Here is a 21453-nt window from a genome sequence, read left to right on the forward strand (position 1 = left end):
TTGCACTAAAGCCTGCTTTGTATGAAACAATCCTTCATTTTCTTAACAGTATGGCGTGTGAAAGGTGCTCTGCATCACACATTAAAATGCTACTGTTTTATTGACTGTGTAATGCTTTAATTACGGGGATTCATTCTGTTATTTTTGTGGTCTTGCAGGATGGTTGTGCATGACCTAAATAAGCCACCTGTAAAACAAACTTATAAAACTTGTAAAACAAACAAAATCACAACTTAAAACTTGATTAATACTTTCTGATCTTTAGATTCAAGAACCGAAATTTATTTTTCGTTCATATTTCTACTAGTAAGCTTAGTTTTTTTTACTGATAAGCTAAAATATCCTCAATGGTTCATTAGTAAATTCAAATATTCCCTCTCAAACACCCACACACTGTGTAGTCTCATCACCATCTAACAAAATGTGTAGCAGCTCTCAGCCCTGGCCCATCCTCTGCCTCATAATCAGGATTTAAAGTAATCTTTGCCACAAAAAGCCTGATTAATTCTACCCTGCCTACAGTGTTTGTGTCTGTATGTGTGTGGTGTCTGCTGCCTGTGTGTTTTATGGGTCCACCAGGGGCACCAAAGAATAATATTCAAAAGTCATACTTTGTGGCTGTAATTAACATTTGATGATTTCAACAACTGCTGATTACATTAGTTTTAATTTATTTTGCTAAGACAAGTCAGTGTTCATCTTTTAGCTTATATTTCAACCATTTTTTGACTGTCTGTCATCTTTCCCTTGCATTTAGGAAACATACATGGTCTCCCATGTTTAATTAATCTCACACCTATGACATCCATTAAAAAGATTAAAAAAAAAAAGCATCCACATCAAACTTATGTACAGTTGCTTTTCTTTCTTTTTATTTAGTTCTTTATGTCTGCAATGTACAGTAGTGTTATTAGAAGATAAAATGACAAAAAGGCACAAATTCACAATAAAAGAAAGAAAAACAGGAGACAAGTTAACAGGAGTGAGAGAGAGAGAGAGAAAGCAAAAGAGAGAAAGAGAGATTTAACGATTTAAAAACAGTTTGGGATTATTATGGAATCATTTGGTTTCATACTCTGATTATAAATCGAGGAATCTAACAACAGATAACTATGAGATTGTCTCTGTTAAACCACGTTCTCTCACAAGTTTGTAGGTTCAGACTCTTAAAAACATCAGTATCTGTTCTCAAACAACCACATATATTTGTCCTTTCTCATGTGTAGCTTTAAGCTCCAACGCTCCAGCACCCAGTTGAAGCTGCTCCGAAATGTAGAATAATTTCCCCTCGATTCCCCCACTGCTAACCACAGGAGGGCAAAGTCTAACTCGTGCCCCGGCGTCACGAAGGGCCGACGCCATCAGCTAATTATGTGGATCAATGAAGTGACCCAAGCTGCCGTTCCTTTGCAGAGAGAAGTCAGTGTAGTTCAGAGACTGACAACAGAGGTACAACATTCAGAACAAAAATATATATTTATACACTGTCCTGCCAATGAGACGTGGTTCCTGTGAGGGAATAATGAAGGACAGGAAATAGTAAATAGGCTCTTTTCTTATTTTTTCCTCCAAATGTGAAGTGCTGCTTCACTTGAGCAGCCTAAACATCTATAACAATATGTAAGAATGCCTTTTTATGACTACAGTTGACAATATTCCTCAAAATGTCTTATCACTACTAAATTCAGCAACTATAACTCAACATTTTCTGATTCTGTGGCCAGCGTGGGGTGTGTAATGCTGAGTAGATAGCGATTAATTAAGAGGATCAAGTGTCAAGAGGGTGTGCTGTAGGCTTTGGCAGGACAGTCTGATCTATATATATGTGTTCATCTACAATAATTTATTTACTATTTACAAAGTCAGTACATACAGTACATCCACAAATCTCCATGAATCAGTTGGTAGCCCCATCACAGACACTGAGTGAGACGCTTGATGGACAGAGAGGTGCAGGGATTGAATATCCAGGGCCAGTGTTTTGGAGTCAAAGAGGAGGCAACAGAAAAATGTTTGCCATGATGGCCTTATTCAAGTAATCTAACATATGCAAACATAAAAAGATCAAACATTATTCTTTTAAAATTTATAGTTCACAAGGTTGCTAATGATCCTAAGAACAGTCCTTTTTAATAATTCATCAGTAATGTGTGTGCACATTAGATTAGGCTCAAAGATGACGCTCAAATGTCTGTCAATCATTTGCTTTGCCTTTCTTATTAATTAGGGTTAGGGTTGACTCAATTCAGCTCCACGTTTCCCTGTAAACTGAAAACCTGAATCTAACCAGATTCAGCGTAATAGTCCTTTAGATTAATGTAGCTTAACATGAGAGTAACTTCTGGAAATCTGCCAGAAAACCTTTGCATTTTTAAAAATTTCTGCAAATGACGTATCCTAATTAAAGAGTCAATGGAAGAAATAATTCTTGCAATGCTTGGGACAGACGTCATTTTGACTGATGACAGTACTTGACCGATAACGTTTTTATTTTGTAATTGCAAATGAAAAACCCTATAAATTGATATTTATACTGCAAAATTCAGTAAGTATTATTGTACTTTAGTAATGATTGTGCATAAACTACAAAAAATAGGCTTTATTTATCTGTTATTTTAAAGTTTCTAAATTATTTTACATGAACTAATATTAGCTTGTTAGTGCAAAATGTCCATAATCATTTTCTTGTCTCGTTATCTGTTGCTTTCTCTTTAAGCTTTCCATACTGTTAAAACATGTGCAGGATGTGAAGTAGATGACGGGACGGAAGGAAGGCAAAGGAGGCCAAACACACACCAGCAAGAAGAAAAACAAAATAGTGCCCGCTGCAGCTTAATTTGTTCCTTGTTTCTAACTAGGATCAACTTTCTACAAAGACACTCGCTACCCTGCATGACACATTCACACTCATGCATACACCCAGAAAAATCCCCTCCAAAACAAAACACAAATTTAAAAACAACTTTCAGATCCCACAAGAGAAATCAACCCATGCAAAGACAATAAAAATGGAATTTAATGATGCAACTTGAGCCCTCTTGAGTTGAGGCTTGCGCTCCAGTTTACTAAAACTGCAATGACCAAGGAGAGACCAGCGTGTCATGATAGTTATTGCTATTGCTGGATAACACCATTTATCCACTGAAGATGACACAACGGATGACAAGGCAAGACCTGATGCAGAATGACAGCACAGGTCACCAACAGAGGAATAAAAAAAGAGACAGGCCTACACTTGTTTATGACTGTTCCAGTTGTCTGCTCTATATTTTTATTTTGCAGGGTGACACATTTTACCAGTACCCCTCTCAGCTATTGCTCTCTCTGTGTTTTTATTTATATGCATTACTGTATACTTGTATTCAGACATAACCTTCAATTACGGCAATTTTGAGCACCCCGAACAGCCAAATGAAACTGGGGAGGATCTGCTGAAAGAGGCATGAAAAATACAGCTGAAAACCTTGGTGACCTAGTAATGTTACAAAGACACACACCACTAAGCCCTGCCACAACCACACACACACACACATATATATGCAAACACACATTCACAAAGCAGCAGAAAAGCTAATGAACTTGTCAACATATTTAGGGGGGCAAAAATCGTATCTGTTAGGTCAGATTTATAGTAGAGATAACACAAAACTCTTAGCACAATCCCGACCTTGCAGCTGGGATTTGTAGATTTGCAAATCGATTTCAATAAGAAAGGGAAACACTGCATGACACAAATGGAGAAAAGGAGATACAATGACAAAAAAGAAGAAATTAAAGGATCAAACAAGCAACACAGCACTGAGCAGATACAGCTTGGCTTGATCTGGAAAAAAATAAACATCCACTGACAAAATGTACTGAATCATTTTAAAAATCTTGTTTTTTTTAATATATATATATATATATCTATATGTATATACACATATATATGTACTTCAGTACACTTATTCAACTCTCCGATATACTTTATATATACACTACTGGGATATCTTAAATAGAAATAAATCCTAAATTGCAGAGATAAATGACACTATTCTCTGTAGTTTAGAACAATTTAGACAGAAAGAGAGGACTGACTGACAAGATCTATAATTTTGCTACTGGAGGCCTCAGAGCAATTAACATGGGGACACTAGATTAAAAAAACAAACCAAAAGTACAAATGAGTGTGAAAGGGGGGAAGGACGGAGAACATCAGCTGAAAACTGGAAGTTTACTGGGTCCAGGTCCCTGAAACCAAATTGGACTGCAAGAGGTGGGTTTTGGACCGGCCGGTCGGATGTTGCGTCAGTTGAGACAAAAGGAGGATGTGAATCCGCTGGTGTCTGGATATTCTGATCTAAAAGAGAAGACAGAAATACAGTCATCACTTACATTGTCTGCTTTATTGTTTATTGCATGCTAATTAAATTGCATGCAGTTAGCTGCATCCTAAACACATACTATTTAGTTAGCATGCAACTAAATATATATGTAGATTTAGTTGCATGCTTTTCTCAAATGTACTCAGATTTCAAGCCTGCCTGCTCTTGTGCCTGCAATTTGTTGTTACTTATAAAAATGTGCATACACTGTAACTGATATCTGAGATCATTTAAAGGACTCTCGGACAATAAAGTGTAGCTTAAAACAAGACAAACGTTTTGCTAATTCGTTCATTTCTTAACTAGAGAAGAAAAAAAAATACTCTAAGGTTTCTGGTCAAACAAGGTAAACAATTCGAACACATCACCTTGGATTTGGGAAGTTACAATGAGCAGCTAGACTGGGAAAAAAAATCCAATATTTAAACAAACATATCAAGGCACAAATTTACGATCGCACAAAGGGCAAAAATAATTTCACCTGATGAGCAGCAGCATTCACGGTCCAATACAGCCTCAGTCCTCTAGAGCAACCATTCCTTTCACAGGGTCCTTCACTCTCATCTGACAAAAAAGAAAAATCACACAAGGAATTTTTAATTGTTTGCTTTAGGTCTGTGCACACATCTGTCTCTCCTCGAGTGTCTAGTAATCACAACATTTCAAGGCCACCAGATACACATGTGCGAAATATGTAGAGGTTCAGCTGCTGCAAATGTAACAACTGCATCTTCCAAGCAGACAGACTCGGAAGTAGTATGTCTGTGTGTGTGTCTGCAAAGGACTACAATCATAGCCTTACTTATAACAAGGTGTTTACATGGTGTTGGCCTCATCAAACTGTGGCATGGCCTTGACCTGGTCTGTACTAAGTGTTAAATAGCAGGGAATAAGCACTTTTAAGTCTGAGGTCATGGTTTTCAGTTGGAAAAGATTGGGTTTCCTGCTCTAGATTGGGAGTAAGGTGTCATCTTAAGTGGAGGGGTTCAAGTACTTCTTGGGCTTGTTCGTGAGTGAGACAGAATGACAGGCAAATCTGGTACAGCACCAGTAGAGCAGCTGGGTGCTGGGGTCTGTTGATTTGATGATGGTTGCAAAGCTACATATCTACTGGTTGATAGTGGGCAAAAGAATAATGCACAAGCAGCGTAAACTAGCTTGCTTTAAGGGGTGTCTGTGATCACCCTTCGAGAGAGACTAGGGAGCTCTGAGGTTCTTTTCAGTCATTTGGGAGGGACTCAGAGATGTAGAGTTCCTATACAACAAAAAGAGACAGTCAAGGTGTTTTCCCATTTGGAAGAAAACTGTGCAGCAGACCCAGGACAGACCGGATTGACCATGTCTCTCAGCTGTTCTAAGAATGCCTCTGTGTCCCCACAGAAGAATTGCAGGAGGTGGTAGGGGAAAGGGAACTGTGGGTATGTGGTAGAAAACATATGGATGCTTCATTAAAAGATACACTGTATCAAGTTCAGTTTAATCTTGCCTGGCTTACCTCATCCAGCTCCCTACGTGTCTGCTCCTCCATGCGACGGATGTCTTCCATGTTCAGTTCAATCCATTTGTCAATCCAGCAGAACAGCTGGCGGTGAAAATTAGTGAACAAACGCTTCTCTTGCTGTGAGACAACAGAAACAATAAAGAGAAAAGTTATGGATTAATTAAAGGAACTGTATTTCTTAACATAAGAGATGTGTAATTTCATTCTGTTTCCAATCTTTTACCCTGTTTATCATGGAGAGGCTGGCACCATACATGTGCAACATGATAGTGAGTCCTAAAAGGTTGATTCTGTTCATCTGGATGTAGAGTTTTCATTGGGAGAAACATTTCATCACTCATTCAAGTGACTTCTTCAGTCTCAGCTGACAGCAGGTTTCCTCAATCTTATAAACAGTACATTTGCACAATGACTGAAACCAGTACCACTGAAGGACCAATGGGCTGTGAGGTCAGTTTCTTGATCATTAATAAGCAAATTGTATTGTGACCATTGATCAACAACCACTGATCAAATTCCACTGATCAAAGACCATTGATCACTGATCAGTGACCATGGATCAATGGCCATAAGTACAATTCACGGAGTACCATTCCTCCCACTGAAAACGCTTCATCAAGGTGAACAGAATCAATCTTTTGGGATTTATTTACCTGGATGAATGAGCATGCATGAAGACATGATAGTGAGTGGTGCCTTTTTCCATTACTACCTCAAGCAGTCAGGATTTACTGTATGTGTGCAAAGGATAACACACCGTGGTGCAACAGCCATTAACAGATATTGTCAAGGAAGGAAAAAAAGGATATGTCCCGCAGGATAAACAATGTAAATGACTTTCTTATCAATAAACCCTCCTCAGTAGCAGGCCATGACCTGTAGCTTCCTGGATGTCAAACTAATAATAAAGTAAAAAGCAAACAAAACAAAAAACCTCCCAACAAACCTTTTGAATGAAATTCTCCACTTTATTTTGCAGGCCCCACCACTTGAATTTGACAGTGACCAGCTTGTAGGCACACATGTGTGGGCAGTCTTTCTTGTTAGGAAGTTCCTTCTGCAAGTACATAAATAAACACATTTTTTTTTGCGTTACCAAATGTTCCTCAGGCATAACATCTGTATGTCTGGACCTTTGCCTCTATTCAACTAATATTTAATCAATAAAGATACACTGAGGACTATAAATAAGGTTTTAGAAATCCAGAGGTCATCACTTCTCCTGATTTTCTCCAACACCTTTTGACAATAACAAAAAGGCTCTCAAACTAAAAATATTGAATAAAAAACCCACTAGAATATATACTAACTGTAAATAAGGGCTGTATGAAAGCTTGTCCCTGGCTTCTAAAACCATTCAACTGAATAAAATCACTCAGGAAAAACTGATAAAAGACAGGACCCTAGTGTCCTTAGAAGTAGCTATGGCTACATTATAATGCTGCATTATGACCAAATTTTGTTCTGCACAGATCAATCATCACTGGCTAAACATCATAGTTGCTAAGCAACAAGTATCAGTGCAAATATATTTTGTATTTTGCACATCAGTGATTAACATTAAAGTGGTTGTAAAATGTGTCTCTGCCTACTGAGATGTTTACAACAAAAAGCTGCACCTTCCAGTCTGGTCCTAGAGGTCCTCGTCCTGTCTTCACTGACTTGAACTTGCAAGGATCTTCTTCAGGCTTGTAGTCCTGAAGAAAAATGGCAACCCCCCCCAAGAAAACGCCCCACAATAAACAACAGGTATAAGGACACACGTAAGTATGAAAGCTAGATGCTGTGATGGTCTCTGCATTGATTTTAAAGTGACATTTTTACCTTTGGTTCCACTTGGCTTCTGTCTGCAATATCAATATAGACTACATCCACTTTCTTCCAGGTTTCTGCATCCAAACCGTGTACCTGAAACAGAGACAGGGAGCACAACTAGATATTGTATCTGAAGGCAAGTTTCTCCAGGCAATAAAATAGCTTTTTAATAACATAACATTTACATTTATGCATGTATAGTAGCACCGTCCCAGTAATTATGAGCACCTACAAAAGGGGGATGCAATTTGGATTTCAAATAAGAATTATAAAGCAGATTTTGATTAGGAAACCACTAAACAACAGAAAACACAACCACCAGGTTACAAACCTGGTGGTTGTGTTTTCACAAACCTCACCACCGATAAACATTTTGTAAAAAAAACCCAACCACTTTTGTGCCATCTGCATTATTTCCACTCAAAATATGGACATTCAACTTGCTGTATGTAGCACCAAAGGTCATTATCGCCATTAATAATTACATTTTCAAGGTGTCCCGTGTCAGGTTTGTGCCATGTCTCAATCTTGATCAAGAAGTTATCTTTCATATACTCATTCTGCAGAGAAAACACAAGTAAAATTGAGTGAAACAGGAAGAGTAATTCTTCAGGAAAATATGTAAGCAAGCAAGCAAAGGACCTTAAAATATCACCTAACTCCTGTTCTCATATACACACACACCAGTGCATGCAGCTGTGTATCCAGGACTTAAGAAGACATTACATTAACTTACTGTAACCCTAATCACCTTAATCATAATTAAACATTTGTAAACTTAACCTTAAGAAAAATGTCCTCATCAAAGTTTTTAATGATTTCTGTAATAGGCAGCCCCCCCCCCCATAGAAAAACACATCTCCACATTGTGTGAACAGATTTAGGTCCCCATAGCTTGAGTAATACATGAAGCACACACAAAGTAATGGTGTCTGACTACACCTGCTGCTTCGCCACTGAAATAGATCGCATTTCTTTCTCAACTTTCAGGTTAACTCGCTCTCTCTCTCTCAGCATCAAGGTTTGAGGTGTCTTTTGTGTCAACACACACGATTTCCAAAGTAAACACGCATACTTACAGTGATGACTGCAGAGCCCGATGGCAGACAGTGCAGGAGCAGACAGAGAGAAACACAAGAATAGTTGAGTTGAGGAACATTTGAAAATGCTACGAAACATCACCAATACGCATTAACAGTATTGGACAATGTACAGATGTCACGAGGAATTGTTAAACAACAGTTGTCAGTGTGTGTGTGTGTAGGTACAGGTTGTGCCTTTGCCTGTTCTGTGTGTTTGTATGACAGATGGCTGTCTGGCAACTGGCAGGCTGTGTGTGATCTCAGCCTGAAAGGCTCGAGTGATTGCACGGCTCTTCTCTCTGGGCATACAGTAAATTATTCAGCTACTCTTTCAAGGTGACAAAGACCCAGAGACACACCGTTAGCAAGAGTGTGCGGTTGAATGTGTACCGCCATTATTTAAATCAGTTATCTTAAACCCCTATTAAACAAGCAAAAAAAGAAAAAAAGATATATTTCTTTTACAAATAAAATCCGCTGAGCGAGGCATCCCCGAGCTACAAAAACACGTGATTCTGATATATGTCACAAACTGAATCTGTATTTTATGTGGTGAATATTACCAAAAAAACACTTGTTTGCACAGAGCTTGAGCATTTTGTGTGCTGGTATAAAGTGTCTCTGAGTGTATGTGTGTCGTACCTGTGCGACAGTATGGGTACGCGTTCCAGGCTTTCTCGTGGATATTGAGAGCTGAAGCTGGAGCCAACATTCTGACGAATGATGGCACTTTACTGCAGGGCAGAGGAGTGAAGAGAAAACAAGCCTAGTTAATTTTAAAGCATTTTTATTTCAGTTATTTAACTTTATTATAGGTTCTCATACTGGAGGTCTTAAGCATCACAGCAAAACCTTCCTTTACCTGACCAAGTCCTTTATATTAAACTTTAGATTTAGCTTTCCAATATAAACATAAATAGCTATAATACATATGAATGCCAACTATAAAGATCTAAAGCAACAGAAGCAGTAAAACCTTGATAGGCAGAAACTACACGTGGCTGCTTTTGGTAGCTTACTGTACACGCATCAGAGTGCTATCAGCATATTAGATCTTTGTAGGTGAGCAAACAGTCCAGAAACTTAACCTTACTATCAGGTTTTCCTAAAAGCTTCTTGGAAAGCCTTCAGCTGATCCAAAACACTGCAGCCACAGTGCTAACATGGACTGGAATGAGAGATCAAATTTCTCCTTCTGTTTTTGCTTTGCTGCTAAACGATAAACAAACTAAGTTCTGAATGATCATGCCAAATGTTAAAGACCTCATAGTAAAACATTATCCCAGTAAAGCATCCCAGTGTCAGAGTACAGGTTTACTATAGTAGAATAAGAAGCAGAGCCTTCAGCTATCAGGCTTCTCTCCTGTGAAACCAGCTCCCACTTGGGATTCACGAGAAATATTCTCTGGGGTGGGAAGTGCTTAGTGTTGCTATAATTTACTGATTATGTCTCCACTGCCCAAGTGTTTATTTGCCACTTTACATGCTATGCTGTGCTACTATTTTATGTATTCTCTTTCCCCTCCAATCGATCCCTAAGTCTGGTTCTTCCAGACGGCTCTTCCTTCTAAAAGGGAATTTTTCCTCTCCACTGTCACCAAGAGTTTGCTCATAGGGGATCATCAGATTATTAGGGCTCTTGATGGTGTCCTTGTTGTTAACTGCTGCTTTATATAATGAAGCTGAAGTAAATATAATTAAGACTTTGAAGTAACGGGATAATAGACTTAGAAATATATGAAATAGAAAAATGAATGAATCGGATGCAGCAGACTTTCTATGAACTTCTTCTGCATCGTCTGGAACTGCAAACCTGTTGTACAAATACTTACCTCTGCAAATGGTATATTTTGTGTGTGTACTGTCCCTTCTCTCCATCTTTTTCATAGGGTTCATTTTTTAGCACCTCCACTCCTTCTCCTCCACCCGTCTCATTCTTACTGGCCTCAGCCACAGAGTACAGCTGGCCAACCTGGTACTGGAAAAAACAAAAATATATAAAAATAGTTGGATTGATGTAAAAAAGTGGCTTAAAGGGACAAATAAAAAGCTACTTCCTCTGCTGAAGTTACAATGTATTATTACCCAGATGAGTGCGCTTTCACAGTGAAACACAGGTGTATTTTTTCATGTGCATTTCATCTTTTTCTTCTGATCTTTTCCTTGATTGCTCCATATTCCTCTCCTTGTTTCTGAATTCTCATAATCTCTCCCATATACTTATGCTTGCTCTCCACATTTTATTTTCATCCTGTCTACTTTTATGTTGCACCCGACTGTTTTTCTCTTTCACGACTTCTCAGTCTCACGCCTCTGTCTTCATCTCATCCCCCTCTCCCTGATCCCAAGTGTGCATGTGATTGTTTAAGCGCAGGACAATGGCTCTTTCATTTCTTAATCACCTCTAATCCACATATAACCTCTGCACAAAGCTGGACCATAACGCAGACATGCTTACAACATCGCAACGATGGGATAAACTGATTTATTATGTATTCTTTCCTTTTAACAGGAGACATATAAAAGTTGTTCTTTGTATTCAACCGTTTGCGGGTATGACTTCCCGCCCTTCTGTGTCATTCACTAAAATCAAATGATGAAAACGCTGATTATGTGTTTACACACAATGCAAGTTTCTCTTGCGGTCAGCAAAACCTGGCAAGCAGGGAACAAAGAGGATTTGACAATCTTCAGTAATCTCAACTAAAACTCATGCTTAGGCTGAAGAAATATGCTGCTCCTGCCACGGCACGTTTTTATACATATACATACATTTATAGCGCACAGAAATAACTAAGCTTGACAGAACATCTCACGATGGAGTCAAGTGGTAATCTAATGCTCTCCTGTCTCTCCATGAACCTCAAGTGAGCATGGTACACAAGATCTCACTTCACTTTCAGGCAGTGAATGTTGGTATACAGTAAATCAACAGCAAAATTCCTGCCTCTGTCTGGCTCTAAAGGTTGTAAATAGTAAATTTACTTGTAAATTAGCTGGACTTTTTAACATTAAAACATTACACTTCATATTACATTTTTATATAGTCAACAACTTTCAGTTTTCTCCCTTATCAAATGATTTGCCTGTCTTCTGTAAATTATGTAGCTCAAAGATGAGCCTTCTCTGAAATTTAGTGTTGATAGTCCAGTGAGAGGCCTTAGGGAAGTCATGCCTTAGGTAGTAATTTTAGATACCTCGTATAATTAGAGCAGGAACTATGAAATTAACGGGGATGGTGAATTGAAGCCAAATGTTTAAACATAAGTTTGGTTCATCTCGCAGCACTAGTTCTGCTGAAGGTAACTAGACCAGTATGTGGGGGGTGGATTCACCAGGACATCGGGTGTTTAAGCTGCTGCTGTCTGGCAGGAGGTTCAGGCTGCTGAGGTCCCGGACAAACAGACTCAAGGACAGCTTTTACAACAGGGCAATAGCCCTAATCAATGCAAATAGGTGACCTGATTGGCTATTGTTACCTTTTTTGGGGGGGAGGTAACAATGTTTAAAACAATAACAATAATAATATTTATATTTATAACAAGGTGCAATAATAATTAATGTGCAATAATAACAGTGTGCAATACACATACACTTCTTCTTCTTTTTTTATTACTAAGTTAATATACTGTGTTGTGTTGTTTGTGTTGCGTTGTGATGTGTTGTATCGTGTCGTGTTGTGTTATATGTAGTGCCGACGTAGGACAGTTTTCCAATTTCATTGTACTATTGTACTATGTATGACTGTGCAATGACAATAAAGAGTTATCTTGTCTTATCTTATCTTATCTTATCTTATCTTTAGGTACAATACAATACAACTTCATTTATATAGCACATTTAAAGACCAGAGGTACACCAAAGTACTTCTCAATAGTAAAATATGAAATAAAATTAATCACATAGGGGTATGATAGTAGAGTACAAATACTTTTCCAGACAAAACAAAGCACTAATTAACCCGGGAGTACTATGTTAAGACAAATATTTCACTCCTAGTGTAAAAGTTAGGTAAAATCAACATCAATATCAACTGGAAAATCCCAGTAACACAATTGGTTAAAATTACATACAAATGCGATAAAAGTACAAAGTGTACAACCGATAAATCACTAACTAACCAGAAATGCAAGATCAAATAAATATGTTTTCAATTGTGTTTTAAAAGATTGAATAGATTCCGATGTGCGAATATGAGCCTGAAGACTGTTCCAGAGGTTGGGTGCAGCAATGGCAAAGGCACGATCACCTCTGGTTTTCAGCCGGGACCTAGGCTGAGAAGTTCAGTTAAACAGCAAGGTGCAATATTATTTGCGATTTTGAATGTAAGCAATAAAATCTTAAAATCAATCTGATATTTGATTGGCAGCCAATGTAGGTCAGCAAGGATCGGGGCAATAGAATCAAACCTTCTAGTACCAGTTAAAAGGTGTGCCGCTGCATTTTGGACAGGTTGCACATCTGTACCCACAGATCACTCTGTTCATTGCAAAAACATAGTGATGAGTTGTGACTGCCAGATGTTTTAGATTTCAGAAAGTTGGTTTTGTTCATCTGGAAAAAAGGATTACTCTGCAACAGCAGCAGCAATAAAAAGAAGATGAAATGAGCCACAGAGGTTTAATTGACCTTCTTGAAATATGCAAACGATTACATTTTCTAAATAAGCAGTGAGCGTGACCATGATTGCTTCTTAGAGTTTATTCAATGACACATCTGCTGAGAAAAAAACTAACAAACCAAAAAAACTGGAAAGCCAAATGGACATTGGAGACGGTTCCCTCTGAACAGGCACGGATACTCTAGCTATCCACTGAAAAAACGGGATGCAGGAACAGCAAAGCCTCCTGGGTAACAGCGTTGGACAATTATAACTCGACCTTGCCTTGTGGGATCAGTTTTTGTCCAGTTATGCCAGAACTTTCTACTTTTCATGCAAATAAAGTACTGATAAGCTTTATCTTAAACGGTGCCCCTTGGCAAGAAGTTAACAGGAAATTCAATTTCAGCAAAATTCTTCAGGGAGGTTTTACCACCACCAGGCTCTGACAGTCAGTACAGTCTCACTGAAAAAAAAACCCTGTTTCACTGAGTGAAATGCCAAATAACTGAAGACTGCTGCTTCAGAGAGTCTGAATTTAGAGAAGGAAACAGACATGCTCGAGGGATGTGATTCAAGGGACTGTTGGTTAACTGTCTTTAGGATTAGGTTTGTCACATTTAACTCAAATATTTCCTTTTCAGTACTTTTTCAGCATCTGTTTGTGACACAGTGTCCACTTCTTGTGCTTTAGAGGAAATCTGCCTGATTATTAAGAGATATAATAGGCGATAATAAGATAATGTCTACAAACAGACACAGTTAAGAGAAGAAACATTTAAATCTGAAAACGCCTTCGGAGGAAATCAGTGTTACTTATTTCTCACTCCACTGCTTCGTGGTTTTGATTTTAAACGAAAATATGAAACAGAAGATTTGGTCAAGTCTCAGATTTGAATTCTTGAATTCCCGTGACTGATCTGGCATTTATGTGGCACACTGCAGCGTCTGAGCACGCACTGGCGCTTCACACCGATGCTTTAAGCTACAGTAAGATTAAGTGATTTAAATGTATTTTAATATTTTGTCATAAATGCGCAGTATTAGTCATAGGTCTCTACCAAAAGTAGATTAGACTGCTTTAATTTTCCAAAAATATAAAGGCTGAGGAAAAAGGAGGTGGGGGGTAAGCGTGATGTCATGGAAGCAGTTTCAGGTGACTCATTTACAATGCAGGCCTGAATAGACAGGCAGACTGCAATGGAAGTGATGACAGGACACGACAGATGGACACAGACACAGAGTGTAAGGACAGTGAAATACTGTGTGGATTCAATGGTCTATCTAAGATAAGAGATTCTCTTAAGCTGGATTTTCCTATGCAGGCTGGATGTGTGTGGATATATGAAAAATGTGTTAGAACATGTGGGCATCAAAAATGTAAACACACAAAGCAATCCAAAGGAGAGGAGCTTTAATGATACAGCTTCTGAGTAAACAGACGCTAAAAAAAAAAAAAATTCAGATAACATAGGCTGAGCCTTGAGCAAATCTCGCTAACACACAGAGACACTTACACACATTGAAATATACTGAGATTGCACTTACCTCTTCCACGGAAATAGGAAGAATCACTCGACTGGAAAAGAGGGAAGAATACGTGAAATTACTCAGAACGTTACACTAAAACTGAACTCATGCTTGTAATGTATACTGAACAATGGGCAGACATGCAGCACAGTTCCATTCACACCGAATATGATGAACAAGAAAAGACATAAAAATCCAGATGATTCTGTTTAAACTGTTTAAGATGCTTCTTTTAATGCGCTAAAAACTCAAAATGTGTTTGGTTGTGATGTTACAGTTGAAGTTTAAGTCTCCAACATGCCCCTGAGTCTGTTTCTGCCAGTGGGCTCTTTATTTTAAAAGTGAGTTCTTCCTCCCCACTGTCACCACAGCTTTCCTCATAGGGATTTCTCATAGGAAATAGACAATTTTGCTATTTTGCTATTTTCATGCTACAATGGAACAATTCAAGTTTGTCAGAATCTCTATGTTGAGTTTTTTTTAACTGCCCCTGTAAAGCACACTGAACTTGTCTGAGTACAAATCCCCAGGAAGGTGTTTTCTTATGCCTTTGGCGGGAAATGAACTTCCTCTGTGCTCTCTCAGCATGAGAGGCCATCTTTAACTATTCAGCTTAATATTTATTGGAATGCCAATTTTTCTCAAATACACACCCTTTTCGTTGTGCCGTGTCAGCAAAGGATAATAGCCTTTATCTGGATGTGCAGTGTGACAGCAGCTAAACTTCAATTCATCGTATAACACGTGTTGTTCAGAAGTTATTCTTTAAGATGAAGTAAATGACAAATCTAACAAATCTATCCTTGTGTGCATGGATATGAGACATTTGGAAAAAATAAAAATATTAAAAGTTCCATTTAGTATAAATTTAATGTATTTAAATGTGACCCTCGTACCACTGAACCATGAAAAAACAATGCATGATCTTTTTGCTGTTGCTTAATTACAAAAAAATGCTTGAATGTTTATACGAGCTATGTGAATGAAAACAGTCAAATTGACTTGCATAAACAGACATCAGATTTCTCTCATACAAGCGGCATTTGTTGGTTCATCTGCTGTTTTTGTTTTGCCTTTTCCAATAACTGCTGTGTCTAATTTTTTTCTGTTGTATCACTACAGGCACTGGGGAAATGCAGAAGCCCAACACACGGCCACATACACACATCACCAATAAACTTGTCCTGCAAAATCTGCATTTCACTCATATTGATAAAATGACATATATGAAAGATAATGATAAAACATCCAACTAGGAGTGCTGAGATAGCATGTTGCATTAAACAAACTATGCAAACCATTACACAAATATTATACTGAGAAATCTACTATTTTTATCATGGTAATCTATTCTATAATCTACTAATCTAGTTCATAGTTTTATGCTAATTTATTAATCCACATGTAACTTTGGACTGTTGTTTTGATGAAATAACCCCATTCTTGGATTTTATATTGATTTAAAAAAAAAAGATTGGTTACAATGAAGAATAATGAATACAGTCACAATTAGAGAACTCTGGCACATCGATGTGTATGGAAAAATAAAACTTTACAGTTCATCAACGCTAACAGTTACACAGATGTCCACACACATTCAGAATTCAACATCTTAGCAAAAACTCATTTTGCACAAACATGCAAGAACACACACAACATCTGGGCTCTGTTACATTGCACACAATAAAGCAGCAGCTTAAACATGCTGCACCGCCTCCTGCATCCCAGACCACAGAATGCACATGTACAGTATGCAGCTTTGTTGATTGTTCTGCGAGTGTGTGAGATATGCCCAAATTCACTTAATCCTACATCCCATTCGCCACTGAGTGTAATCTGGCTCTGAGTCCCAGCCAAACACTGACCGGTAGACCAGATGCTGCAAAGAAGGCAGGGACTGGCCCTAACGTCAAATGACAACATTTGAGATTTGAATTTACCAATATAAGTTCTGTTTTTGTTTACAAGATTTGCAGTTACATTGGGGGGGTTTTCTGAGGCATTAAAATTATTACTGCTCATCTCTTTTTAAATGATGAAAGAAATATCTGCGTGGCTAAGGCAAATATTAAAATCTAACCGTCGGTGTAAAAAACTCAGAAATGTAGTTGTCTTAATGCTTGTTCTACACTCCCTGGCCATTTTGTTAGATACACCTCTTCAACTGTTTGTTAATGCAAATATCTCATCACCCAGGCACAGGGCAATTACTCGATGCAGTTAAGAATGTGGATGCATTCAAGGCGACCTGTTGAAGATCAAATTAAAAGGGAAAGAAGTAAGTTAGAATGTGGCGCTGTTGTTAGTGTCAGAGGGGCTGGTCTGAGTATTTCAGAAAGTACTATATACTGGGAATTTGCCCTACTACCATCTCTTGGGTTTACAGGGAGTAGTCCGAAAAAGAGAAAATATGCAGTGAGCAGCAGTTCTCTGTGGGGGGGGGGTGGTAATGTCAGAGGTCAGAGGAATATGGCCAGACTGCTTTGAGCTGATGGGAAGGCAACACTAACTCAAATAACCATTTGTTATTTGTCTCTCATGTCTAATACTAAAGGGCTACAGCCACTCAAAATTGGACAATATAAGCTTGGAAAAATGTTACCTGGTCTAATGAATCTCAATTTCTGCTGCAACATTTGGATGGGATGGTCAGAATTTGGCGTAGACAAAATGATAGCATGGATCCATCCATCCAATGCTTCAAACGAGTGGTGTAATGTTGCGGGGGATGTTTTATTAGCACATTTGAGTACGATCTGAACATTATTCAAACACCACAGCCAACCTGACCATCTGACAAATCTCCAGCAACTGTATGATGCTAATATAGGCTGGACTCACCAGACACCCCATAGTACACTATTGTCATAATACTTCACTTGCAACAAGATATAACTGTGATTTTTAACATTTTGCGATACGCTGAGTATCCCAATAACATACGTCATGATTTATCACCTTTTTAAATGCAAATTATGTCCTCAGAGTTAAACCTTGTCAATCTCTGTTTTATCCAGTAAGATAAGCTTATCTCTCTTCAGTTATTTTTTTCTGCAAAATGAGATTGTCAAGCACAGCAACACTGTCACTAAAACCGGCCATAAGATGGAGTCAGTCTGCTACCAGTCTGAGATTAAATGGAGACAAGTTGGCAACTAAATTCAATTTGATTCTGATAATACAGCAATTAGGTGTGATAAATAATATAAAGTCACATATCTGTTGATATTTATATTTAAAAATTCACCTTTAACTCACTATATTTGCTCTCAGCAGCCTTCATGTTCTACAGAACAATAACCAGAATACAACCAGCTGATATCCAGTTGAGTCGAGTCCCCTCAAGTTATACTCACTGACAAAGATTCATTCAGACTGATGGCAACATGCTGGCAATCTGTCTGCATTTATAATTTAGAAAGCAACTATTTGCATACCTTCAGCAATCTCTCTGAGAGTGGTTGCAGTTAATCCAAGTTAGACCGCAACTGTTTGCGGAAAAGCTGCCTCCAATCAGGCAACCTCTGCAATCTCTTTGCAATCAAACATGATCATGCAACACTTTACACACCTGGATAACCATTTAGTTACCACAAGCTGCAATTGGTCACAAGATGTTAAAAAATCCAATACAATCACCAAGCAGCCATTAATTTTTTCACAAAGAGATTACTGTCTTATTTTTTATTCATGTGACTGAGCATTTAGCTTGCTCTGAAATAGGAGTGTCCAGTGTTGGATGGTTTTTTGGTTGAGTGGGTTTAATGCAAGTTTGCTTGGCTAGTGTTATGTTTCTGTATTCTGTGAGTGTTGTAACGTATTAAAATATAAATATTTGGTATACTGATACAATATTGCAGTACTCTAATGTGTCGATTTTCCCTAGATGCTAGCTTGTCCATATGGACCAAATATCTGAGATTTTCTAGCACCTTGATCTAACAGCAAAAGGGGAGTCCAGCCTGGTACTAGCAATGTGTACCTAACAAAATGGCCGGTGAGTGTATATTTCTCTTACTCTCTGCAAGTCTCCTTGGTCTAATGGTCTTGACAGGAAGATCAGGTGTCACTTTGTTGCTTTAGAAAACAAACACCCATCCTGTATTGCTCATCTTTTCTTCTTTTCCTCTTTATCTTTTTTCCCTCCGTCTTCCTGCTTCTATTCCTTTGATCTACTCAGGTTTTTAAAATCTAAAGCAGGTCCTACATGCATGTACACCTGCCAAAGTGCTTAAGCTGAAGAAAAGTAGCTCATGAGTGATGTAGGTCAGTGGTTCAGGTGAGGAGCACTGAGTCTAAAGAAACTGGACATGGATCTGTTCTTTTTCTCCTGACCCTCATGATGGTATCTTGGCGTGCGTAACTCTGTGTGTGGATGTGCATGTACAAGCATCTTTGAGTGTTGACAGTGCGTAAATACATTTAGAATTTAATCGTGACTGATTTAATTAATTTCCAGGCTGGCTGCTGAGGCCCAGAGTCTCCCTAATCACTTCAGATCTTTAGGCATGCCATCACTCTGATCCTGTGCTTTTTGTGCTGGGCCATTTATTGATTAAATGTAGAGCGATGTGATGGCAAATCAAGACAATAACCAGTGACAGAGAGACTCTGATCAGAATTTTTTAGATATTTCTACCACACAGTTCAGGTCTGACCTTGCCAGAAAATTGCAATAAACATGTTTATGATAAAAAAATATGAAAAAAGCACAAATGTATTTGGATTTTTTTATTTAAAAGGTGATGGATTTCATTGAAACTACTAAAAGACAGAACACCTAAAGGAAGCACACATCGTTCTTTTTTGTGTCTTTTTTTAAACAGGTGTACATCAGCTTCCTGGAACAAAAAACCTAATATACACACTGCACACTGACACCAGCAAAGAAAAAAAGGAACAATATCCTGTCTGTGTGACAATGATGATTAAAACGTGCAGGTTTTCTCCATTTGAAGGACAATATCAGCCCAGTTCATCTGCCATTCATTGGCCTTGCCCTTATTTTAACCACCAGCTAAGAGTGAGCAGGCCTCAGTCAGTTACACAGAGGCCCGCAAAAACGCATTCAAACAATTTGTCAATTAATTTTTTTCCCATTTCAAGCCACAAAACCACACTGTGTGCCATTGCATCCTTTCGGCCCAGCAGCCAAATTCTCCAACATCTAACTGGTGCATTAAAACCTCGCCATTTGCCCTTTTCTCCCCCAAGCTTTGCGCCCACCTCCTCTACCTGCCCACTCCCACCGCTCCTGCTCCTTTATCAACCATCCACCCTGGGTCATTCTCCATCTCACTGTCTCCATTCCTGTAGATGCAAATGCTGGAATGCTTCATCGGTCGTTTCACCTTCACCGCGCATCAATAACATGGCCACAGCGGCTAACAGGGATGGACGCTGGCACGGCACGACGCGGCTTACGCCAGCCATTTCTCCCTCAGCACCACCGCTCCTCTCGAGCATCCGTCATTTTAGCACTACAGCGGAGGGAATTACTCTGTTCGCCACCACAGTGAAAGCCTCCCGATTTCAGCTGATGGCTTGTGATGCAGGATGTGAAGGGCACAGCCACGCCGGCTGCTGATGCAACTACAGCTGCCGCTAAATTTCCCTCTCAGTTTATTCCGCGAATACTTCAGGGTGGCGAGAGTGTTGCATGCATGAAAAATGATCACGGACACCGAGCAGGTGCGGGGTTTCGACATCACCCTGGCCGCACTATTGCAATTCCCCGGTCGGGCGACTGGCCACAATGTCAGCGGTGTGAAAGGAGACGGGGAGACAGGCAAACGCGCACACGTTATCTTTTCTAACACACACTCTCTCTCACTTGCACACACACCTACTTACTATTCCTTTATAAGCATTTTTGTGTGTGCAGTATATCCCGGGATAACAGCCCAATACAGGTCCAGAAAGCGGGTCGATTCTTCCCTCTGTTAGTCGCTTCTTTCTCCGCTTGCTTCTCTTCCACCTCCCGCTCCCTATGTCATTCTACCTCCACAGTCGCTTATTTTCTTCAAATTCACTTCCTGATCGGGGCCGCGGAGCGGCGTTGCTGTTACGCGCAGAGCACCGAGGCCTGTGCAGAGAACACAACACACAGAAAGCGATGGTTCGTCATGGGAGTGGTCTGCGGTGGTGCCACAGAGCCACAACTCCACAGAACACATCTCACAGACACCAACAAATTATAGGGTAGTGTTTGAAACAAAAAAACACAAAAGTTAGTCAACCCTCAGGAAACCAGCTTGCATGGTAATTTAAGCGGACTAAAAACCATAAAACGTCGCAATAAATATTTTAACAAACATCACGCGGGACCCGTGCCAAGTTTATTCACACAAACTAGTAAAGCATCACTGACCCCTGAGTAGGGTTTTGTCTGGTGTCCCTAGAAGACAACATGCCCCACCCCACACACCTGTCTTTATTCAGCTCTCCTCCCTGTCCTGTAAGTGCGCACTGCACAAACAGCGGAAATTCACCAGGTGCGAGTCGTATGTGTGAGTAAAATAACACATATTTGATTTTATTGGGTGGAAATGTGTTTTGTGC

At 39.1% G+C, this 21453-nt stretch overlaps 1 protein-coding gene across 2 annotated transcripts; it reads right to left on the reverse strand.

Annotated features, from left to right (window-relative positions):
* Window positions 1-850: 850 nt before the first annotated feature.
* On the reverse strand, window positions 851-21005 carry pitpnab (phosphatidylinositol transfer protein, alpha b). Of its 2 annotated transcripts, XR_003221939.1 has the most exons (13): window positions 20746-21005; window positions 14911-14941; window positions 10595-10740; window positions 9405-9496; window positions 8760-8767; window positions 8166-8240; window positions 7690-7773; window positions 7485-7562; window positions 6812-6922; window positions 5860-5982; window positions 4846-4928; window positions 4733-4765; window positions 851-4339 (listed from the first exon to the last, which is right to left on the reverse strand). XR_003221939.1 is itself a non-coding variant. In XM_005472224.4 (12 exons), the coding sequence occupies exons 1-11, from the start codon at window positions 20760-20762 to the stop codon at window positions 4881-4883; spliced, it is 813 nt and encodes a 270-aa protein (XP_005472281.1). In that variant the 5' UTR covers window positions 20763-21002; the 3' UTR covers window positions 851-4339; window positions 4846-4880. The 2 variants fall into 2 exon arrangements, 1 of the variants encoding a protein (XP_005472281.1); XM_005472224.4 differs by lacking the exon at window positions 4733-4765 and having other exon boundaries at window positions 20746-21002.
* Between the last annotated feature and the right edge of the window lie 448 nt (window positions 21006-21453).

The sequence above is a fragment of the Oreochromis niloticus genome, linkage group LG10 (assembly GCF_001858045.2).
Source record: "Oreochromis niloticus isolate F11D_XX linkage group LG10, O_niloticus_UMD_NMBU, whole genome shotgun sequence".
In the NCBI taxonomy this organism is placed as follows: Eukaryota; Metazoa; Chordata; class Actinopteri; order Cichliformes; family Cichlidae; genus Oreochromis; species Oreochromis niloticus.